Consider the following 20,244-nt stretch of genomic DNA (forward strand, 5'->3'; position numbering starts at 1 on the left):
AATCCCGAGATTCCTCAGATGGGATGAGAGGGTGCTAGGGATGAATTCTGTGGGGAGGAGCTTGGAGAGTAGGGTGACTTGAAGGAGGGAATGAAGAGATGATTTGAAGGTCCCTGGAGAAAGAGGGATTCTAGGGTAGGGACCCTGAAGGGGGAAGCATTCTGAAGGGAGAGTCTCGGGGCACCTAGGTGGCTCAGTGGTTGAGCACTGCCTTTAGCTCAGGTCGTGATCCTGGGGTCCTGGGATCGAGTCTCACATCGGGCTCCCTGCATGGAGCCTGCTTCTCCCACTGCCTGTGTCTCTGCCTCTCTCTCTGTGAATAAACAAATAATGAATAAAATCTTTCTCATGAATAAATAAAATCTTTTTAAAAAAGAAATGAAGGGAGGGTCTCTAAGGTGTGGAGAATTCTAGGGGAGGAACATCCTAGGGGAGGCAGTTGCTGGGAAGAGGAGGCTCTAAAGGGAAGGGAATTCTTAAGTAGATTTTGAAGGAGGGAGGCTCTAAAAGGGAGAGAAATTTTGTGAAAGGGGATTCTACCGAGGAGGTTCCAGGAAGGGTGGATTGCGGGCAGAAGTAGATTCCGGGGCCCCTGAGTGGACGAAGATTCGGGGAAAGAGGAGCTGAGTGAGGGCTCTGAAGGGGGGGGGGGAGTCTGGAGGAGACTCTAAAAGGAAGGGAATTCTGGTGAAGAGTAGATTCTGAGCGTGGGGCGCTAAAAGGAGATTCTGGGAGAGGATTCTCGGAGCAGGTGGGTTCTGAATCCTGAATCTGGAAATCCCGCCTGACTTCCGGCTGTGGGTTCCGTAGGTGCGATTCCGAGGGAGGATTTGCGGAGCAGGGGAGGACGATAGCCAGTGGCGAGGGGTAAACGGGAGCCTCTTCTGAGGACCGTGAGAATCGAGCTTTTGGGTGGAGGGAAATTTTTAAAGAGCCGAAAGGCAAACGTGGCAGCGGGGGGCAACGACCAGGGTGAGTGTGAAGAACAGCGGGTGTTCAGCCTTCTCCAGCGATTGCACGCAGCGCACTTCAGGCCCCGCCCCTTCCGCTCCCAGGTCCCGCCTCCTCCGGTCCTTGGACCCACCTTCCCGCCGCTATTCCGAAGTCCCGCCCCCTGGCTGCAATATGTGCCGTCAAGCTCTCTCCCGTCGCGACGTAGCTCCCAAAGCGCCTGCGCAGACCCTGAAAAGCGGCTGGGGCGGCCCCGCATCTTCCTTTTCCGGTTGCAGCGCCGCGCGGTGAAGAGCTCTTCCCTACCGTCGCAGCCATGCCGTCCAAGGGTCCTCTGCAGTCCGTGCAGGTCTTCGGACGTAAGGTAGTCTGGGTGCCCGAAGGGAGGGGCGGAGGGAGGCGGGGGTCAGCCGGTTGTGGGGTGGACATGGGAGCCGGGGGCCGAAGCTCACGTGGCTGCGCGGTTGCTCCCTTGCTTTCCACAGAAGACGGCCACCGCCGTGGCGCACTGCAAGCGGGGCAACGGCCTCATCAAGGTGAACGGGCGGCCCCTGGAGATGATCGAGCCACGCACGCTGCAGTACAAGGTGCTGGATTGGGGAGGGGCGTTTGGGTTGAGTGGAGGCCTTTAGCTAGAAAGAGATGTTTAAGTAAGTCGGTTCCTGGAGTTCATTGGCCTTGGAAGCTGGAGGATATTTAGAAACAGTTGGGGGCAGAGAAAAAGGGGCCTTGGGAAGTGGTTTTCGGGGGTTTGAGATACCGTGATAAAAGTTTGAGTGGGCAGAGTGAAAACGTGGATATTGCAGATATCCACGTTTGCTTTGGAAAGCATCCAAAGAGGGTCCTTTCAGGGACACCTGGGTGGCTCAGAGGTTGAGCATCAGCCTTCGGCTCAGGGCGTGATCCTGGAGTCTGGGATCGGGTCCCACATCGGGCTTCCTGCACGGAGCCTGTTTCTCGCTCTGCCTGTGTCTCTGCCTCTTTGTGTGTCTTTCATGAATAAAGTCTTTTTTTTAAAAATGAAGATGCTTTAAAAACTCGGATTTTTGGAAGTCCACTCACTGGGGGAATGAAAGGCAACAGGAGTTGGTGCAGTCTGGTTTCTTGCACTAAGTTAATGCGGGACGTGTGTTGTGTTCACAAGCTAACATCTTTTTTCCTGCTAGAGTGTAGACTCAGAGAACAGAAATCAATTTCTTATTTCTGTCAGGGTTTCTTAAAACTTTGTAAGAGTAGGGTTTGGACACTGTTGATGGTCAACAATTAAATATTGGAAGAACAGAAACAGAATTTGGGTTTGTTGTGATTTGCTGTGAAAGGGGTTCGTGGTCCCCTGCGTGTTTTTGCCTCAGTTTCTTGAGCTCGGAATGGAAAGAGCAGAGTCTGTTTTTTGCCTGTTTTATATATGTTATTGTTTGAGGGAAGTAACTTCATTTTTCTTTTTTGGGTTCTTCTATAAAAGTGGGATAACTATTACCTTGAAGGACTGTTGTGAGGATGAATTAGGTTGTTAGTGTAAACTGCTTAACATGTGAATAAATGCATTTGTTTCTTCATAAAGTATGTTGCTTTTATTTTATTACCTTTGACTTTTTGATTTTTGTGTAGTGGGCGCACAATGTTACATTAGTCTCCAGTGTGTAGGGTTGTGGTAAAATTGTTACTTTTAACTGCGGAAAATAATTTTACTGTAGTAGGTTTATTAGTTAGAATTTAATAGGATAGAGTCTTAGATGCCTTGGCATAGTAGATAATCGAGTACTGTGGTTTACTCTTACCAACTGTCAGTTATACAAAAGTTTAAAAGTTTTGCTTGTGTGTCCTGTGTACAGAGCGGTGGTCCCAGGCCCTACCCTCATAGAGCTCCTAGTCCACTGGAGGAAGCAGACTGGACCCAGTACCAGACACTAATCCAGCGTAGTCTGTTGGAATGGAAGAACCCGGAGAACGCTTCCACTTAGGTGGAAGGATCAGGACAGGCTTGGGGAGTGGGTGGAGGTGATGATGGGGATCTGTGAGCTGAGACCTAGAGTAGGTAAAACAGGAGCACGCAGGCACTTGCAAAACATCTAGAGCCAGCAAGGGGATAGCATGGCACAGGTTGTGTAGTATTGTAATTTGGAAATGGGAGGTTCAAAGGGCTGGGCAGAGAGCTCAAGGGGAGAAATCCAGAAAAAGCGCAAGACATGGTCCAGGAGTGGCTTTTCACCGTTTGCAGTAGTTTTGGTGGTTGTAGAGGTTTGCCGTGTTCAGTTAAAATGCTAACACTTTTAAGAACCAGTCCTAGGGATCCCTGGGTGGCGCAGCGGTTTGGCGCCTGCCTTTGGCCCAGGGCGCGATCCTGGAGACCCCGGATCGAATCCCACGTCAGGCTCCCGGTGCATGGAGCCTGCTTCTCCCTCTGCCTGTGTCTCTGCCTCTCTCTCTCTCTCTGTGACTATCATAAATAAATAAAAATTAAAAAAAAAAAAAATGTATAAAGAACCAGTCCTAGAGATGGGAACACTGAGGCCCAGAGGGACAGAAATAGGAGGGCCCAGCTCAGGTTGCCTTCAGGAGTCTCTCATCCATCTTCAAGTGCTCCCTGCTCTCCTGGCTGTGCATCTCCTTGCCTACTAGTGCTTTGAGGTCTGGTGGCAGTTATTTGGAGAGAGAGGAGTAGGGTGCTCAGTGAGATAGTCAGCTGTCCAGGTTGTGATAGGAAATCCTGTCATGTCCCCTGTTTCTCCAGCTACTGGAACCTGTTCTGCTTCTGGGCAAGGAGCGATTTGCCGGGGTGGACATCCGTGTCCGAGTGAAGGGTGGTGGTCACGTGGCCCAGATTTACGGTAAGTTCCAGGAATTGGGCGTATGGCGGGGGGGGGTGGGGGACGGATGGGCAGGTGGCTCTGAGAGCCAGGCCCTATTCTTGGGCCTTCTCAAAGCTGATATACTCTTCTGTGCATGTATTTCCCTCACAGCCATCCGCCAGTCCATCTCCAAGGCGCTGGTGGCCTATTACCAGAAATGTGAGTGAGAACGGCTCCTTCCCGTGGGTGGGTGGGTGGGTGGCAGGTTGAGGACCAGCCCCTATCTTCATCCCAGAGACTGGGGGATGCTTCCACCGCTCTGACCTTTCACTGTCCTTCCTCCAGATGTGGACGAGGCCTCCAAGAAGGAGATCAAAGACATCCTTATCCAGTACGACCGGACCCTGCTGGTGGCAGATCCCCGGCGCTGCGAATCCAAAAAGTTTGGCGGTCCTGGTGCCCGTGCTCGCTACCAGAAATCCTACCGATGAAATTGTTGTGACGATGAGGGTTCATCTTTATAATAAACCGCTGTCATGGGACTTAAGGTTTCAAAGGTTGTGCTTTGGTTGTTTGTGGTGGGTCTTGGGCTAAAAGAAAAGAAACACCCCGGCCCAGTGTCAGTCTGGATTGTAAGCCGGCATCACCCCAGGGTTAGTGTGGACGGGTTGGAGAGGCAGGTGGGAGCAGGCTTGCTCTCCATCTCCCTGTACCTCCAGTGGAGTCCAGTGTGGGCACAGCAGAGGTTGAGTGGTTGTGTGGGGTGTCTTTGTGAGTTTGTCTTTTTTTTTCCAGTCCCTTTGCTGCTGTTGTCCTGGAATGTCAGGGAGGAGTGGGAAATGTATAAGATTGGTAAACTTTAACAAAGACCAGAGAAACAACTTAGGTGCATTCCAAAGTCACACTTTGGGCCACACATAGATTGGAAAGGAATTTTTCCTAATGTCAACCTGTAGGTAGGTAGGCTTGAGATGTGGGGAGATGGGGTGGGCGTGGCATTTCCCCTGACCATCCCTTCAGGTTGTCAATACTCCCTCCTGGGGAAAGGTCCTGATTACACTGTGTGGTGGCTGTCTTTGCAGGGCTCAGAACGTGTGTCTGACTGAGGACTTGTTCACCCGTTGTGCCTCCCATGTAGTAAGAGCCAACACTTAGTAGGCTCTCGGTTGCTACTTCTGGGCTACACATATAACACAGGATGTTTCCATTGTCTAAAAAAGTTCTGTGGGACAGCGCTGGTGTATGTATAGGAAAGTAAAGTGTTGCTTGTGGATTCAGTTAACTTTTGTTCTGCACTCCCCCTCCCATTTTTGCAGGAAGCGAGAGCCCTTCATTGAGAGGGAAGGGCATTTCCGCTCACATTAACCTTGCAGCCAACCTGGGTAACCCCAGTCATTGTACCCAAGGTGCCACACTATTCCCCCGGCTGCTGGGGGTACTAGCAAGAACATTGTGTGGCAGTTGGAAGTTGCTGGCTGAGGGAAAATTTTACAGATTTTTTTTTTTTTTTTAATCTATATAAGAGAGGGAACTTGAAATTTACTGTCCAGTGGGGCAGATATAAGAAAGCTTGTATATGCCCCACTCAATACAGTAGCTTAGCGTGGCTGGCATACTGGGCTACACAGATGAGAGAACACTTGGATTGTGAGGAAAATTCTACAGGACGGCACTGGTAACAGGGAGTATACTCAGCGCTTCTTAGAGATGGACAGTGGGGTTGATGGGCACCAAGTAGATGCCCAGCTAAGTGTTCCTGGGAGATTGGTGGCAGGCAGGTGTCTAGATGGTAGGTATGAAAATTAACCTGGTGGCCACAAGAGCAGCTCACCAAGTTTTGCACTGGAGGTGTAGTTAAAGGGTTAAAGGTTTAGCTGGCCTTAACCTCAGTGTCCCAAAGAGGGCAGCAGGGCACTGGCGGCCTACTGCAGAGCCTGATGGAACTGACTGGAGGCTTTGAAGAAGGCTGGGCTTACGCGGGGCAGGTTGTGTGGGGCAGGTTGTAGTAGACCTGCAAGGAAGGTGTACCTGAGGAGGTATCAGCTTGGGCTGTGAGGGAGAGCTGGGAGTCTGGCAGGTGGGAGTAGGAGTCCAGGGGCAGGGATCAGGAGGGGTTGAAGCAGGCCTGATGTCCAAGGTTTTCCTACAGGGTTGAGGGACCCCCTTCTGAGGCTCCTGGCTCCCTGCCAGAGGCACAGCTGGGATGCATCTTGCATCTGGAAAGGCTGAGGGGGCTCGCCTCTCCTTCCCCACTTGAGGCTATGGAGTAGCCGGCCTCTTCCTCCTTCCCTGCCGCCTCCTCAAATACCGGGAATTCCGGCGCCACTGGGAGCCCGGGCCAGGCTGAGAACTTTCCTTCAGCTGGGAATGTGCAGCTGGGGGCGGAGGAGGGGAGGGCCAGCCTCCGTCCTGACCTCTGGGAGGCTGCAGCAAGCGGGCCCAGGCCCTGCTGTATGGCTCAGTAACCATCCAATAAACAAATGAAAGAAGCCAGCAGCTAGTATTTATTGAGCCAGGCCTTGTTCAGGCTACTTTCCTCAACTGAGAATTACTTGGGGCCCTGGGAGTGCTAGGCTACAAGCCTTATTCCAAGGAGTGTTTTCTTGAACCATGCCTGGCATAGGAGAATCACTCAGGTAAAAGGACTCTTAGCTAGGTGACTAGGCAAATCCTTTTTTCTCTGTATACGCCTGTTTTTCTCTAAAGTGAGGATCAGAAACCCTTCTCACGTGCCTTTTAGGGACATTGAGAGGATTCAAAGTGAATGAGTTCACATAAAGTGACTAATGTTCGTGCTATGCAGCTGGTACTCAATCTTTTTTTTTTTTTTTTTTCCTGTTAGCTGATTGTTCAAACTTCAGATTCCCAGGCTCCTGCCCTGGAGGTTCTGAGTCCATAGGTGGAACTAAGAGCCTGAGTCCTTGGGGATCTGTGAGCTGAACAATGCCCTGGTGAGTCAGAGGCTCAAATACATTTGGGAAGTGAGGCTGTGCTCCCTGAATCTTTACAAACAATGATCTTACAGGGCAGGTACTGTTAGAATTTCTCAACTGTAGCAGTTGAGAAGACCCAGACTCCAGACTTGAAGGTCATATAGCAACTGGAAAAGTCAGGATTTGAACTCAGCTATGACGCTGTGGTGCCTCAGGAAATTCCAGAGAAAAATTAAGTAAGACAATGTGCTAAGTACAAGACGTTTAACGTTCAAGGAACGAAGCTAGTCTATTACCAAAGAAACTGCTTAAATTCGGCTGCTCGCCAGGCATGCCACTGCTGGGAGGAGGCAGAGTGATTCTAACATAAAAGCCTTTGTCTCTGACCTGAATTTCTTTCTTGGGAGTGGGGGCACAGAGGCACTGTAGAGGTCCTGAACTAGAGCGAGGGGGTATGAAGATCCGATGTGTGTAGGTGGGCACAAGAATTGGAACATTCATGTGTCGGGGAGTGAAATCTGATGTGGAACAGACTTCCCAGAATCCCAAACCCAATTCACTCTAGTGTTAGTGTGAAACAATTCCTGAAATCTTGTTCCAAGACCCAAAAGAATCTAAGGAAGGATGGATGGTGGTAGAGAACACTGGGTTGCTGCGCTGATGGATTAGATGGCTGAGTCAGTGAGACAGATGAATGGATAGAGATGCAAATCTGGAGGGATGGATGAATGGAGAAAGGTTGGTTGGACAACATGGACAGGAGACAGTGGAGGAATGGATGAATGGGTAGGAGAATGGGGGTAGGATGATGGGTGGATGAATAGGCAGAGTGGACGAAATAAAGCATGGCATATGGATTGAAGTTGGAATAGGTAGCCAGGCAGGAGATGGACGGAGACCGCTGAACAAGATGAGCTAGGACACAGGAACAGGCTGAACTGCTAAGGGAATGGCCTTCCAAGTCTACTTGGAATGAAGCTGCTTAACTTGGCTTTTCTGGATGACATCAAGCAGTTCCTGAACTCTGAAAGCAAACACCGAATGGTAATGGAGCGTTCTAATTCTCAAAGACTGTTTGAGATGCCTCCAGTTTTCAGAACCACTGATTCACGGATGTGTCAGAGCTTCGCATTCATTGTCTTGTCATCCCCCACTGCCTCCAGAATGGGAAAAGATACAGAACTTCATAATATTAACAAAATATTAATGATATCCCCCTCCCCATCCCTGTTGAGTTAATCAAGGCAAGTAAAAAGGACCATTTGCCAAAGCAGCTCCCAGGAGTTGAAAAGCTGCAGCAATTTTTACACCTGTGTTCAGTGTCTGGACTTCAGGGTGAAGTTCTGAGGGTCGGTGGCATCTGGTTGAGGTCCTTGCTTTTCAAGAAGCCCGGCATCCGGCTCACGTGTGGAAAGGGGCATCAGGAGTTCCCTGGGCCCCGCGAAGGCCCACAGATTCCTGGGGGGGCGCCAGGAGAGTGGGGTGGTTCAACCTGACCTGGGCCTTGGCCGGCCGCAGCCGCCCACCACCCCCGACATGGATGTTGACCGTGGTGGCATAGCTGAGCCTCCTGGCTGGGGGTGGTGGGGGCTGGGGTTGGGGCGGTGGTGAAGGTGCCCGCGATGCAGGGGCAGAGGAGGACCAGGGACCCCGGGAGGCTGCGGGAGCGTCCCCTCCAGGCCCTTGCCGCCGAGCCAGGCTCTGGCTGATGTACGAGGCTGCCAGGTATCTTGAGAGGGCAGCTGCATTGGGGCCCAGGAGCTGACGGGTTGGAGGAGCGGGACTGTGGGGCGGGGTCAACTCTGAAGTCTCTGACCGGACTACAGGAGAGACCAGGTGGCCTCCCGGTTTGGACATAACCACGGCGCTCTGGCCTGGGGTGGGTACCAGGCCCTGGATGTCCTGAGAGCCTCTTCGCTCGGGCGAAAGCATTGCAGCTGGACCATGCCCATCTGTGAGGCTCTTCTGCTCCAACAAAGGTGCAGCAGATGGACCGGCGCTGTCTGGGAGGCTGTCCTGCTCGGGCAAAGGTGGGAGGGCCTGGACTTGGGTGTCTGGGAGGCCTGGTTGCTGGGGCAAAGGTGTGGTAGCTGGGACCTCCGGGTTGTGGGGCACACACAGCGGCGTGCTGGCTGGGACCCGATCGTCTAGGCAGCTCCCATGTGCGGGCAAAGGCGAGGGGTTTGGAGCCTGAACGTCTGAGCAGTCTTGGGGTGAAGACAGTGGAGCACCGGCTGGGACGTGATGGCTTAGGTGGCCTCCACATGCAGGCACAGGTGAGGCACCTGGAGCCTGAATGTCCGGGAGCTCGTGTCGCAGGGGCAGTGGGGTGCTGCCTGGGATCTGATGGTTCCCTCCACGCGTAAGCAAAGTGTTCATGGCCTGATCGCAGCCACCGGCTGGGAACTGAACATCCCGGGGACCTCCTTGCTTAGTTAGCGGGGTACCGGCCAGGGTCTGGGTGCGCAAGTGACCTTCTTGCTTCAGCGTAGTGGCCGTGGCTACAACCGTAACATCGGAACAGCATCCCCGCCTGGGCAAAGCGGGGCTGCTTGGATCCCGGATGTCCACATGGCCTCCATCCTCAGCCAAAGGAGCGGTGCCTGGAACTTGGATTTCCAGGTGGGCTTCCTGAGCAGGCAAAGCTGTAGCCGGCACCCGAACACCTGGGGCGTCCTCCTGCTTCGGCACGGCTGCGGCGGCTCCGGCCACACTCTGTATATTCCAGAGGCCTCTCCGCTCAGGCAACGGGGCCGCAGCTGGAACCTGGATGCCCAGATGGTCTTGCTCAGGCAAATTTGAAACGTTTAGACCCTCGCCCCCCAGGCAGCCTCCCTGCTTGGACAAAGGTGTGGCGGCTTGAACCCGGGTGGCGGGACCCAGAGGAACAGACTCCTGGGCACAGGTCAGCGGGAAGGCCAGCTCACAAACCAGCACATGTCCAAAGGCAGGCAGGGGCCCTGTGTGCACAGAAAGAACCGAGTGAGTCAGCACTCCCGTCTCCGCGTGGGCCGTCTCTGCGGACACACACCTGGACCTCACCTGGCTCAGCCTGCTCGTGCGGCAGGCAGGGGGACAGCTGCGGTTGGGCCAGGGCGCGCGGCCGGCGGCGGGGGGCGTTGGCCGACGCCCGGGTCTCAGCCCGCTGCATCTGCTGGATGCGCTCGCTGTAGAGCCGGGCTAACTCTCGCACTCGGGAGGCTGCCCGCTCCGAACTCGAACTCGGGGCTCCTGCCTTCCCACTCCCGCCGCTGCCTCCGCCCAGATCCGAATCTTCCAGGATGAGCAGTGGCTCCGGGAAACCCGGCCGGGCCAGCTGCCCCTGCTCCAGGGCCTGCCAGGCGCTCCGGATCTCCGAACAGGAGCGGAATTCCAGCTCATCCGGGATTCCCTGATCTCGGGGGACATCCTGCGGCTGGAAGTCTGGGAACGACTCCCCTTCCGCAGCCTCCTCCCGCCCTGCCCTGCCGCCTGAGGACGGCTCTCCCAGTTTTGTGGAACTGCTTCCAGGGAACAGTTCTCTCCTGGTGGCCAGGGCCTCATCGGGCCCCCGCAGAGGTCCCTGGAGCCATGAGTCACAGGGCAGGGTGGGAGCGCTGGGAAGACTAGGAATGTCAGGGACACTAGGTATGGCTGGAAGGCAGGGCATTTCAAAAACACTGGAAATGTCTGACAGACTGGGAAGGTGGGGAATCTTGGGAATTTCAGCCAGGCTGGGAATTTCAGGGAGGTTGGGTGTATCTGGACTTTTCGTAAGGCCGGGAACGTCAGGATTTTCAGCTGTGCTGGAACTTTCGAGCCCCTCCAGGACATGGAGTGGGGAAGGCCCACGTTCGTCCATTTCCAGCTCCTCCTCCTCCTCCTCTTCTGAAGAGTCCCGGCTGGGCAGGGCTTGGAATGTGAGGGGGTCACTGCCCTCCGGCACCTGGGAGTCTCCAGGGAACTTGGGGATGTCGTGGGGCGATGGCTGTAGTGGGCAGTGTGGAAGAGGCCAAAGATAATCAGGGTGGGCTGGCCCCCCACCCCCGACCCCCAGCCGAGAGCCCCGAGGACACGATGCTGGGATGCCCAGCTCACCGCTGGATCCCGGAGGCCTCTCTGGTTCAGCAGCTCCAGGATCTCTTCAGTGATCGAGGTCCCAGAGGGTTCCAGGGTGGGGGGTCCAGTGTCTTCCAGGTCCTCAGGGGGTCCGGAAGCTGGAACTGATGGCTGAGGCTCTAAGGTGGGGTACAGCTCCCCCTCACTGCCAGCGTGCTGTGAGCAAGGAGAGAGGATGGAGGGTAGGAGTCGAGGGCCCTGTCCCCTCCTCCCAGACCCAGGAGTCTGGGTCCCCAGACCCTGTCCTAGACGACTTCTCTTTTTTTTCCCTAGGGGACTTCTTACCTTGAGTCTAGGCTGAGCTGGGGATGGAGAGATGAGAAAGAGAAGAGTGAGATGCAGGAATAAGGCACTTCCTGACCCTCCGATGAGCTGCCCCTGCCACCCCTCCCCCATGCACATGGGCCATCCCCCGTGAAGACAGACAGACAGGGCTGCACCCAGCTGGGCCAGGGCGGTCACGTACCGTTCTGTGGAAACATAACGTATGGGTCCTTCATCGGCTCTGGGGAGAGGACACAGTGACGTCAGGGGCCCAGCTCCCACCGCAATCTCCAGTCAACCTTTAGGTGGAGGACACTCACCGGACTGTCTGCGGCCACGGCGGGTAGCAGAGGGTCCTGGAGACGGAGCTGTGAGAGAGGCAGGTTAGAAGCCCGTGAGGGGCCCAGCCCCAGCTCCTGAAGGAGGAGAAGGCTGGGGGTGCAGCTGCTGGGGAAGAGGCGGGGGGATCCTCAGGGTTCCGTCTTTACCTGTGTTCCTTCGTCCAGGGGTGAAACTTCTAGCATCTCGAGGTCGGGGAGACCCAAGCGGGGGTGTCAGGGGCTCTGGGATAGGCTTACTTTTAGGAGCACCTAGGGGTAGAAATTTGGAACCCAATAATCTCCTTCTCCTTGGGGAGGAATTCCTCTACTCCCACATCCTCCCAACCCAAGGCCTCAACTCACAGTGCAGGCTGTTTTCAAGGAGAACTTGTTTTGCCTGAAAGAGACAAGGACAAGGGTGGCGTCCCGGAGGCCTCGTCTCTGAGCACCCCTGTCCTAGTCCCGGTAACGGGTGCTGCTATGTGTGAGGCTGATGATTGTTAGCAATCACCACGACTCTGGGGGGTCGGTGATGATTCCTCCAGGGGAGGAAACTGAGACCAGAGAGGTTGCGTTACTTGCCCGAAGTCACAGAGCCGCAGGGTGGAGCTGGGATTCAAACCCAGGCAGCCTGGCTCTGTGATTTATCGATCACAGTCTAAGTGGGTCCCCCAGCACTCAGGGTCTTGCGGTACTGGGGGGCCCGGGGGTAGTCCTCCAGCATGCTGAAGGCCCACGGATGGGCAGGAGCTGTACCTTGGCAGGGATAGAGGCCGGGTGGTTCTCAAAGAAGAGGCGCTGGAGACAGTGAATCCACAGCCTCTTCTCTTCTTGGTTCTTGGCCTGGGGGTGGGATGGGGTGGAGTAGGGAGCCGGGTATGAGGTCTAGGGACCAAGGGGAACCCTGACCGCCCAGCCCCACCTGGCACTCACCTGGAGGAGGTGCCTGTGTTTGGGAATGGTCAGATCGGACACCTTGAACCCCAGAGGGTCTCGAGGGCTCTCGCTCACACTCAGGTTGCAGCACTGGGGTGAGGGGAGACAGAGGAGCAGCAACCTTAGACTGGGCAGAGGCCTCCTGTGCGTATCTGGGTCCCTACCTCCCAGACAGATGTGCCCCTAACGTTGCGTGGTGGGTCCCCTTTGCCCCTGGTGAGCCTCCCCACCAGGCTGAGCTCTGCCCTCCTTCACCAGCCCCTCCCCTTCATCTGGATCAAGAAGATGCTTGCCAGGTGGGCAAATCCAGCCCCCGCTCCCCAGGTCCTCACCTGCATCCTGCTTGGCCTCACCCCTCATTAAACCTCACCCTCCCATCCTTGGACTCAAGAAAACGTGGCCCTTTTAAGCTGGGTGGTCCCTCTTTTGCAGACTGTGCCCCGGGTCCTCCCTGTAAGGACACTGGTATATACGACACAGCTGGCAGGTAACCCTCTGGCCTCGCCCCCAACCCTGAACTCACGAAGATGTGGCCCTTGTAGGTGTACTCCGGTCCCCGGCGCTTGGCCACGAGCAGCATCCGGGAGAAGAGAAAGAGCAGCCGCTCGCCCCCTCGAAGTCGGGGGCCACCCCCGCCGCCGCCTCGGAAGGCGCCCTCCAGCACCAGCTCCCCGAAGGCACTGAGCTCCGGGCCGGTCCAGCCGCCCAGCCGCCGCTGCACTTCCTGCCGGGCCCCGCCAGGTGCGACGGCACAGAAGCGGGCACAGCAAGACAGGGGCGTTAGCCACCCGGGGAGCACTGATTCCCCACCCTCCCCCTGCCAAAGGCCCCCCTGCCCCGTCCAGCCGCCCCTCCCCTGCCGGGGTCACCTGGAGGCGCGCAGCATGCTCCTGCTTGCGTTTCATGTCATTGATGTACCAGGCGACGGCTGTCATGGACACAATTGCCTCTTCCACCATCTCGCGGCCCCCGGCGCCCGGGCCCTCTGCCCAGTGCTTGCCAAGCTCCTGCCAGGCAGCCACCAGGCACCCAGGGAGGGGACAGACATGAGAGAAAGATGAGAATGACAGGAGACAGACAGAGGTAGGGGCAGAGGTGGCGACCCAGAGAAGGGGACAAACAACAGAGACAGAAAGTGGAATCAGCTGGCACCAGAAGCCCCGGCCCCAACTGCTGTCCCGGTTTCTAGGGGACTTGTCCTGGGCCCACCCTCCAGATGTACCACCAGGACCCCCCCCCCACCGCCTACCACGAGCAGCCCCCCGGGGCCACGGCTGACCTGCAGCAGCAGGTGGTACTTGAGGATCCGCTGAACAGGTTTGAGCAGGAAGCTCTGCAGGGGCAGCGAGTGGTGGAGCTGGGCCTGGCGCTCCTGCAACCACAGGGCTGCAGGCGGGGACAGCGACAGCTCCCGGAGCAGGGCTAGGGAGCTGGGGGCACAGCACGGGTCAGGGGTCAGCTGGCGGCCTCGGTGGGCGGGCTGGAAGTGGCCAGGGTTGCAGGGGCTGGGGAGGCTGGGGGGCGGTCAGGGGCAGCTTAGGGAGAGGTGGGGGGTCAGGCAGGGGTCGAGCTGGGCGGGTGGAGGTGGAGGGGGTGGAGGGAGGCAGGCTGGCTGGCGCATCCGCTCAGTGGGCAAGGCCTGGGGCCCAGCAGGGGCTCCTCACCCCTCACCTCGGGTAGTTCATGCAGTACAACGTGTAGATGTCAAAATCCTCACTCTGTGGGGGACACGGGAGTCGGGGAGAGCTGAGGTGTGACTGCCCCGCCCCGTGGGCCCCCCTCAGGCCTGGCCCAGGCCTGCCCCGCCCCCTACCCAGGCCACCGCATCCCAGACTGGGCACCCGCACCCCTGACTCACCCTCTGCACAAAGCACTCGGCAATGCCCCCCGCGCTGGGGCTGCCCTCTAGGTCCTCCAGGAGCTCACTGTGGGGGAGAGGGGGAGGTGAGGGACTGCCCCAGCCCCCAAGCCCCCTGTGGGAGGACTCCAGGAAGCTGGGGACTTGGCTGTCAGGATCTCTCAAGGGGCCACCTATCCAAAGGGAGTTTTCCAAGTGCTACACGGGAGATCGCAACCTGCTCAGCCTTTATCCACGGACAGCGTCACCTTCCTCAGCCCAAAATCTTGTTACAGCTGACATGAGCCCGGGGGGGGGGGGGGGGGGGGGATCTTGTGATATGACCCCGGGAGAGGGGCGTCATGACCCTCAGAGCTGTGATGATCTTAAGATCCTGAGAGCTTGGGATCCCTGGGTGGCGCAGCGGTTTGGCGCCTGCCTTTGGCCCAGGGTGCGATCCTGGAGACCCGGGATCGAATCCCACATCGGGCTCCCGGTGCATGGAGCCTGCTTCTCCCTCTGCCTGTGTCTCTGCCCCTCTCTCTCTCTCTCTGTGACTATCATGAATAAATAAAAAAAAAAAAAAAATTAAAAAAAAAAAGATCCTGAGAGCTTGTCATGACTTCTCAGATCTCCTGCAATGATCTCAAGATCTCATTAAGATGCTCGCAGGTGTCAAGATCCTTGGATCCCAGCCTCGTCCTCGCTGGGTCCCGGCCAACCATCTGGTTTGTCTGGGACTGAGGGGTTTCCCAGGACGGGATGGTGATGAAAATGCTCACACTGGCACGATCTTCAGGCCCGGGAGCCCCGGATCCATTGTGATCCCAGACCTGACATGGTGCTGAGACACCCCAATATTTAGACCTCATCTGGGTCCTCAGGCTCCATCCCCCTCACCCTCCGCCACTCTGGGTCCTCACTCCCCGTCGTGATCCCTGCCCGGCAGCGCTACAGCCCAGGTACCAGCCTGGACGGGGCACGATGGGGCTCCAAGGTTTGGGTCAGGCTACAGCCCACCGCCCCTGACCCTGCCGGCCGGTGCCCTGGCCCATCCCTCCCGCCTCTGACCTGCTGAACTCGTAGATGTCCTCGATGTTGGCAAATAGTATGCCCACCTGCTCCGCGCTCAGCCCCAGGACCCCACCGTCCAGCAGAGGGCCCAGGTAGTCCTGTGGGGGTGACTGGGGTTATGGGGGTGGAGGCCGGCCGGGGTTCCCACTGGGCTCAGGTGCCCACCTGCCTCACCTCCACGATGCTGCGAAGGTCCCGGACATAGGCCCGCTCTGTCTCCACGATCTCTCGCGCCACTCGCTCCAGCCTCGAGGGTTTGGCCGAACCCGGGGTGCCCACAGGTGACAGATGCAGGCGGATGGGGGGCCCTGGAAGGGGCTCTGGCCTGGACGCTGAGCAGGCTGGGGTGGGCCCCGGAGCCGGGTCCCCCTCGGAGCCCACAGTGCTGAGGGATGTGGAGCTCCCAGAACCTCGGGGGGAGGCCATGGCCGGGGTTGCAGGGGCTGCTGGGGGTGTGGAGCAGATCAGGGGGGGGTCTCCCCAAACACAGCGAGTGCTCTCAGCCCTACACTCACCCCCACCTGGTTGAGCCTGGGCTTTCCCCTGGGTTCCCTTCTCCTCTGTCCTGGTCTGCTCTGGTCCTGTCCAGTCCTCTCCCTTCAAGGTCTTCTCTGGGCTCTGGCCTCCACTCTTCTAATCCACCTCCATGTGTCAGCCTGGGAGATCTTTATTAATTTGCCCATTTGACCCTGTCACTCCAAGTATAACCCTTTCATATCCTGAGGATAAAGTCCAAACTTATCAGATCCACAGGGCCTTATGCAACGCGGCCATTAAAGACCTTTCCATTCTGCTCTCTTCGCACAGCCACACCACTTCTCACCAGTCCTATTCGACTGCTTTCACTCACTTAAAAAAAACCCAAACAGCCTCTCTCACCTCTGCACACACCGTTCCCTCCGTGTAGAATACTCTTCCTTGCTTTTCCCAACTCTGTCCTCCTAATCTTTCTCTTCTGTTTAGATGTCCCCTCCTCCACACAGCATCCACTGCCTTCCCAGACCGGGCTCCCACAGTGAGGGGACGGGTCTTTCTCTACCAACCCCCCCTACACCCTGTCCCAGCCGTGACCTGGGTTTCCCCCTCTGGGCTGTCCCCAACTGGGGACGGTGTCGTCTGCCCGCGCAGAGCAGAGCTCTGCGTAGGCAGGGCTGGGACTGTCCCTGTCACCCTGTGTTGTCAGCACTGCCCAGCACCCGGCCAGCCACCGAGGGCTGCAGTGCCCGGAATGAAGGACAAACGCCCAGCAGACCCCCACCCTCCCTTGCACGCTCACCTGTCTGGGTCTCACACACAGCTGCACAGTTGCACACTTCACCTGTGGGGCCGCGGCCAAGGCCAGGGCTGGGTTTGGACAGGCTGGGTCCCCGGGCTCCCTCGGGCATGGCTGAGCGGCTCAGCGGCTGCAGCAGGAAGACCCCCTTCTGGGATGCGAGGACCCCATCAGCCTCCCCCGCCGCCCACACTCACAGATTGGGCCAGGGACTTAGGAGCACGGTCTAAACCCACGCGGGACCCCCGAGAGTAACGAATGGGGCAGACGGAGGCCGAGCGCTAGAAAGAGGGGCACAAGGAGACGGAACACAGAGGAAAAGATGGAAAGGTTGAGACAAAGAAGAGTGAAGCCGGGAGCCTGGTCTGTCCGGGCCGGCGGCTCAGGGATCCTGGGAACGCTCGGGCCCGGCTGGAGCGGAGGGCGAGGGGCAGGGCTGGGAAAAGCCGTGGGCGGGAGGCCGCGGGGTCCCAGGGGAGGGCGGAGGAGGCTGGGGGACCGGATGCCAGGGTCCTGCAGACGGCTCCCTCCCCCGCCCGGGACTGCGAGTTGGGGCGCTGGCCCTGAGCCCTCGACCCACCTCCCCTCCTCCGGCCGGTCCCTCCGCGATCCGCTTACTGTCCCCACCGCCGCAGCCCGGGTCCCCAGCGCCTTCCCACACCCCTCCAGACCCAAACTCCCGCCGGCGCCTCCGCTCGCCCCCCGCCGGCACGCCCCCTCATTGTTCGGCGGCTGCGGCGCCGCCCCCTCCCCCAGCCCGTCGGGGCCCCTCGCCTCCCCCCTCACCTCCCAGGGAGTCTCCAGCCCCGAGCCGAGGCTGCTCGCTGCTTATTCGACCCCAGCACGGTCCCCGGGGAGGCGCAAGGCCGGACTCCCCGGTCTCCGCGAGTCAGGGGCGTGCACTTCGGGTTCTCAGGCTCCGGGGACCAGAATCCGGGGTCTCTCGGAGAATGGGATGCAGCGGTCCGAACTGCTCGGTCCTCTAAGTGAGGGATGCTGGGGGTCCCGACTCTTGGGTCTCGGATGGGGCGCTGCGGACCCAAATTCCTGAGTCTTCTAGGTAGGGCTGTGGGGCGACCGGGTTCCCGAGTTCTCCCAACTCCAGGAGCAGAGGTTAAACCATCTCCAGGCGGGGGTCCCAAATTCCTGGGTCCCCTTGAAGTAGTGGGCGTTTCAGCCCCAGACTGGCTGGGGCGCTAGGAGTCCGTGTGCCAAGTTCGGATGTCTGGGCTGGGGTGTCTGGGAACCCCTGGAGGAAATCACCGGTCCAGGATCCGAAGTTCTTTAAATCGGGGTGCGGGAAGCTCGGCCTCCTGGATCGCGCCGGTCTGAGGTCCCGGACTGCCGGCTCCTCCAGGAGGGGGCGCTGGGCACCTGGATATCTGGGCTCCTTTAGCCTGCGCTTCGGGGTCTCTCAGGGCGCGGTGCACACTCGCGACTCCCGAGTCCACGACTTTGAACCCCTCAGGCTCTGGGACAAGTACCACGGGGCTCCCGCGGCGGCGGCGCCACATCTGTGGCGGGAGAGTCCGGTCCCAGCTGTGAGGCGGGGGGCGGTCGCCTGGGGCCTCCCCTCCCCCCCCAGCCGCCCGGGCTCATATCCTGTTCCCGCCCGCGGGGGGGAGGGGCTGCCTTCCGGCCGGCCCGCGGGTAAAGGGTTAAGACCCCTCCCCTGGCTCTGAATATTCATGAGAAGGCGAGTCCCAGGCAGGCCCCGCCCCCGCATTCCAAACGCCTCTCTTTTACTTTTCCCTTTTACAGCAAGGGCCTTCGGGGCGTGAGAATCCGGAACTGGTAGCCCGCTTTCTCCCATTGGTCAACCAAAAGATTCTCATTTGCATATGCAGTAAAAGGCGGAGCTGTCCAGTAAAGTCACGTGGCCAAGAACGACTGAAGGACCTCGCGACGCGAGGGTGCGGCCGGAGCTCCAGTGGCGCAATCGGTTAGCGCGCGGTACTTATACGACAGTGCGAGCGGAGCGATGCCGAGGTTGTGAGTTCGATCCTCACCTGGAGCATCTCTTTTTGGCTCGGCCTCTTTTTAGAAATATATACATCTTAAAAATCACCAAAAACATCACATCGTCACTTATAGGAATGAATGTTTTGATCTTCGGAGTTTTCGGGCTGGAAAGACTCCTGGAACTCTGGCGATCGCCCGGGAGAGCGGCCTGTGTTGCGGCGAGGTGCCGTTTCCATCCGGGCCGCCAGAGGGTAGTATGGCCTCTTAAATGGGTCTGCAAATCTCAGTTTAAGACTTCTGTAGAGGTGTAGTGTCCTCCGCAAACTGTGTATGGCACTGCCTCTTCATCTTTTCTGTCTTGGATTTTTTTTTTTTCCATATAACACCGTATTGTACAACATGATTCAATATATTCATAAATTGTGAAATGATTACTGTAAGTTTACTTAACATCAATCACGTCATATAGTTACTAACTTTTTTCCGCCTGTGTCTTGGAGTTAATTTCTACTCCCTCTCTTCCTCCCTTTTCCTGCATTGATGTGTTTCTTTGAACAAATGCTAAACATCCAATACGTGGCTGACTTCTGTTTAGGGTTTAGGCATGAACAATTGACAAGACCAAGTCCCTGCTTCTGAGGATTTGACACTCCAATGAGGAGGTTTCATGTATACATGAAAACTACATTTTATGTGTTACATGGTGGTGAATGTCCGGGAAAAAGCAGAGCAAAGTAGGGAGGATGAGATGAGGGTGTTCGAGCTTCAGTGAAGATTGTGATCCTAGTAGTGAAACACCGTCTCACTGAGGAGACATCTGAGCAGAGACCTCAAGGAGGGAAGTAGGCCATGAGGATAACTGGGGGGTATATTCCAGGCAGAGGCAGCGGTCGTGGAAAGGCCCCCCGCGATGAAGCAGGACAGCTGTATTGGTGAGGGGCTAGGAAGCCAGTGACTGGAGCAAAAGAGTGGCCAAAGATAAGAGCCAGGCCTTGTAGGCTGGTGAGGACTTGGGACTTTGCCTTTAATGTGACCTGACTGACTCAGGTGGCAGGACAGGTTCCCTGTGGTTGTCTTGTTGGGGAGGGAGGTTCCTGAGCCAGGAGAGTGGGAAGGGGCTGCTAGGAAGGTTCAGGGGGGAGATGATGCTGGATGGGACCCAGGTGGGGGCCACAGCATGGGACCCGGGTGAGGCCCCCAGGAGGCAGGTGGATCTCTGTACAGGATGAATCAGACAGAAGTGCTGTTGGACCCGGGTGTGGGTTTGACAAAGAGGAGTCCAGGGCACTCGCAGGTGTTTGGCACTGGTAGCTGGCCGTATGGGTCATTTTCAAAGATGAAGTTTCTGTTTTTCGAAGGGGCAGAGAACCTGTTTTTTGGTTTTTTGTTTTGTTTTGTTTTTGCTAAGGGAAGGGCCAGAGATGTCAGTTTCTCTTTTTTTTTATTTTTATTTTTTATTTTTTATTTTTTATTTTTTCAGTTTCTCTTTCTTTCGTGTCTTCTGTAGACCTCTGCACGGCTAGTTCTTGCTCTCCGCCTCCCCAATGTCTTTGGGTCTCCGTGTTTATCTTTTACTCCAACCCTTTCTCCTAAGCGTGGGGATCTGAGCCCTTTCCCAAAAATGAGGGGAGGCCAGTGTCCTGGAAGGGGAGATGAATGGCCAGGGCCGACCAGGGGGCGAGGGAGCACCAAAGAGGAGAGGGCCAGGAGGCCGGAAGAGGGGGGGGGCAGAGGAGGAGGGGGGAGTGGAGAGGGAGAGGCAGGGGCAGGACCCCAGCAGGAGGGCGCAGAGGGGTGGGGAGGAGAG

General features: G+C 57.2%; 2 protein-coding genes, 1 long non-coding RNA gene and 1 other non-coding gene across 10 annotated transcripts; 3 read left to right on the forward strand and 1 right to left on the reverse strand.

The window, feature by feature from the left end:
- The first annotated feature begins 1,074 nt into the window (after nt 1–1,074).
- RPS16 (ribosomal protein S16) lies at nt 1,075–4,296 on the forward strand. Of its 3 annotated transcripts, none has more exons than XM_025425035.3 (5): nt 1,075–1,315; nt 1,437–1,538; nt 3,683–3,779; nt 3,912–3,959; nt 4,086–4,296. In XM_025425035.3, exons 1-5 carry the CDS (start codon nt 1,268–1,270, stop codon nt 4,229–4,231), a joined length of 441 nt encoding a protein of 146 aa, XP_025280820.1. In that variant the 5' UTR covers nt 1,075–1,267; the 3' UTR covers nt 4,232–4,296. The 3 variants fall into 3 exon arrangements, with proteins under 3 accessions (XP_025280820.1, XP_048965579.1, XP_048965575.1); XM_049109622.1 differs by having other exon boundaries at nt 1,200–1,310; nt 1,437–1,531; XM_049109618.1 differs by having other exon boundaries at nt 1,202–1,315; nt 1,440–1,538.
- Nucleotides 4,297–6,536: 2,240 nt separating this feature from the next.
- On the reverse strand, nt 6,537–17,400 carry PLEKHG2 (pleckstrin homology and RhoGEF domain containing G2). 5 transcript variants are annotated; one of them, XM_049109564.1, is made up of 19 exons: nt 17,262–17,400; nt 16,479–16,605; nt 15,377–15,645; nt 15,200–15,300; nt 14,150–14,216; nt 13,963–14,009; nt 13,571–13,721; nt 13,161–13,298; nt 12,815–13,015; nt 12,289–12,381; nt 12,112–12,198; nt 11,719–11,752; nt 11,524–11,625; nt 11,356–11,403; nt 11,238–11,276; nt 11,057–11,073; nt 10,751–10,927; nt 9,716–10,640; nt 6,537–9,633 (listed from the first exon to the last, which is right to left on the reverse strand). In XM_049109564.1, the coding sequence occupies exons 2-19, from the start codon at nt 16,585–16,587 to the stop codon at nt 8,075–8,077; spliced, it is 4,164 nt and encodes a 1,387-aa protein (XP_048965521.1). In that variant the 5' UTR covers nt 16,588–16,605; nt 17,262–17,400; the 3' UTR covers nt 6,537–8,074. The 5 variants fall into 5 exon arrangements, with proteins under 5 accessions (XP_048965521.1, XP_048965511.1, XP_048965523.1 ...); XM_049109554.1 differs by having other exon boundaries at nt 15,377–15,648; XM_049109566.1 differs by lacking the exon at nt 17,262–17,400 and adding an exon at nt 17,056–17,152.
- Nucleotides 17,395–18,869, forward strand: LOC125755038 (uncharacterized). The gene is made up of 2 exons (XR_007410511.1): nt 17,395–17,535; nt 18,237–18,869. It is a non-coding gene; the product is annotated as an uncharacterized LOC125755038 (long non-coding RNA).
- Nucleotides 18,400–18,492, forward strand: TRNAI-UAU (transfer RNA isoleucine (anticodon UAU)). The gene is given in 2 exon segments: nt 18,400–18,437; nt 18,457–18,492. It is a non-coding gene; the product is annotated as a tRNA-Ile (tRNA).
- Nucleotides 18,870–20,244: the final 1,375 nt, after the last annotated feature.

Source organism: Canis lupus, chromosome 1 (assembly GCF_003254725.2).
Source record: "Canis lupus dingo isolate Sandy chromosome 1, ASM325472v2, whole genome shotgun sequence".
Lineage (NCBI taxonomy): Eukaryota > Metazoa > Chordata > Mammalia > Carnivora > Canidae > Canis > Canis lupus.

Bases quoted from the DNA above. Each gene is read 5' to 3' on its own strand.
- RPS16 (XM_025425035.3), top strand. From the start codon at position 1,268: ATGCCGTCCAAGGGTCCTCTGCAGTCCGTGCAGGTCTTCGGACGTAAG. The intron at 1,539-3,682 runs GTGCTGGATTGG...CTGTTTCTCCAG, and splicing joins CACGCACGCTGCAGTACAAG to CTACTGGAACCTGTTCTGCT. The intron at 3,960-4,085 runs GTGAGTGAGAAC...TCCTTCCTCCAG, and splicing joins GGTGGCCTATTACCAGAAAT to ATGTGGACGAGGCCTCCAAG.
- PLEKHG2 (XM_049109554.1), bottom strand. From the start codon at position 16,587: ATGCCCGAGGGAGCCCGGGGACCCAGCCTGTCCAAACCCAGCCCTGGC. The intron at 12,382-12,814 runs GTGAGTTCAGGG...CCCTCACCCCAG, and splicing joins CCTACAAGGGCCACATCTTC to TGCTGCAACCTGAGTGTGAG. The intron at 11,626-11,718 runs GTGAGTTGAGGC...TTCTACCCCTAG, and splicing joins CCTTGAAAACAGCCTGCACT to GTGCTCCTAAAAGTAAGCCT.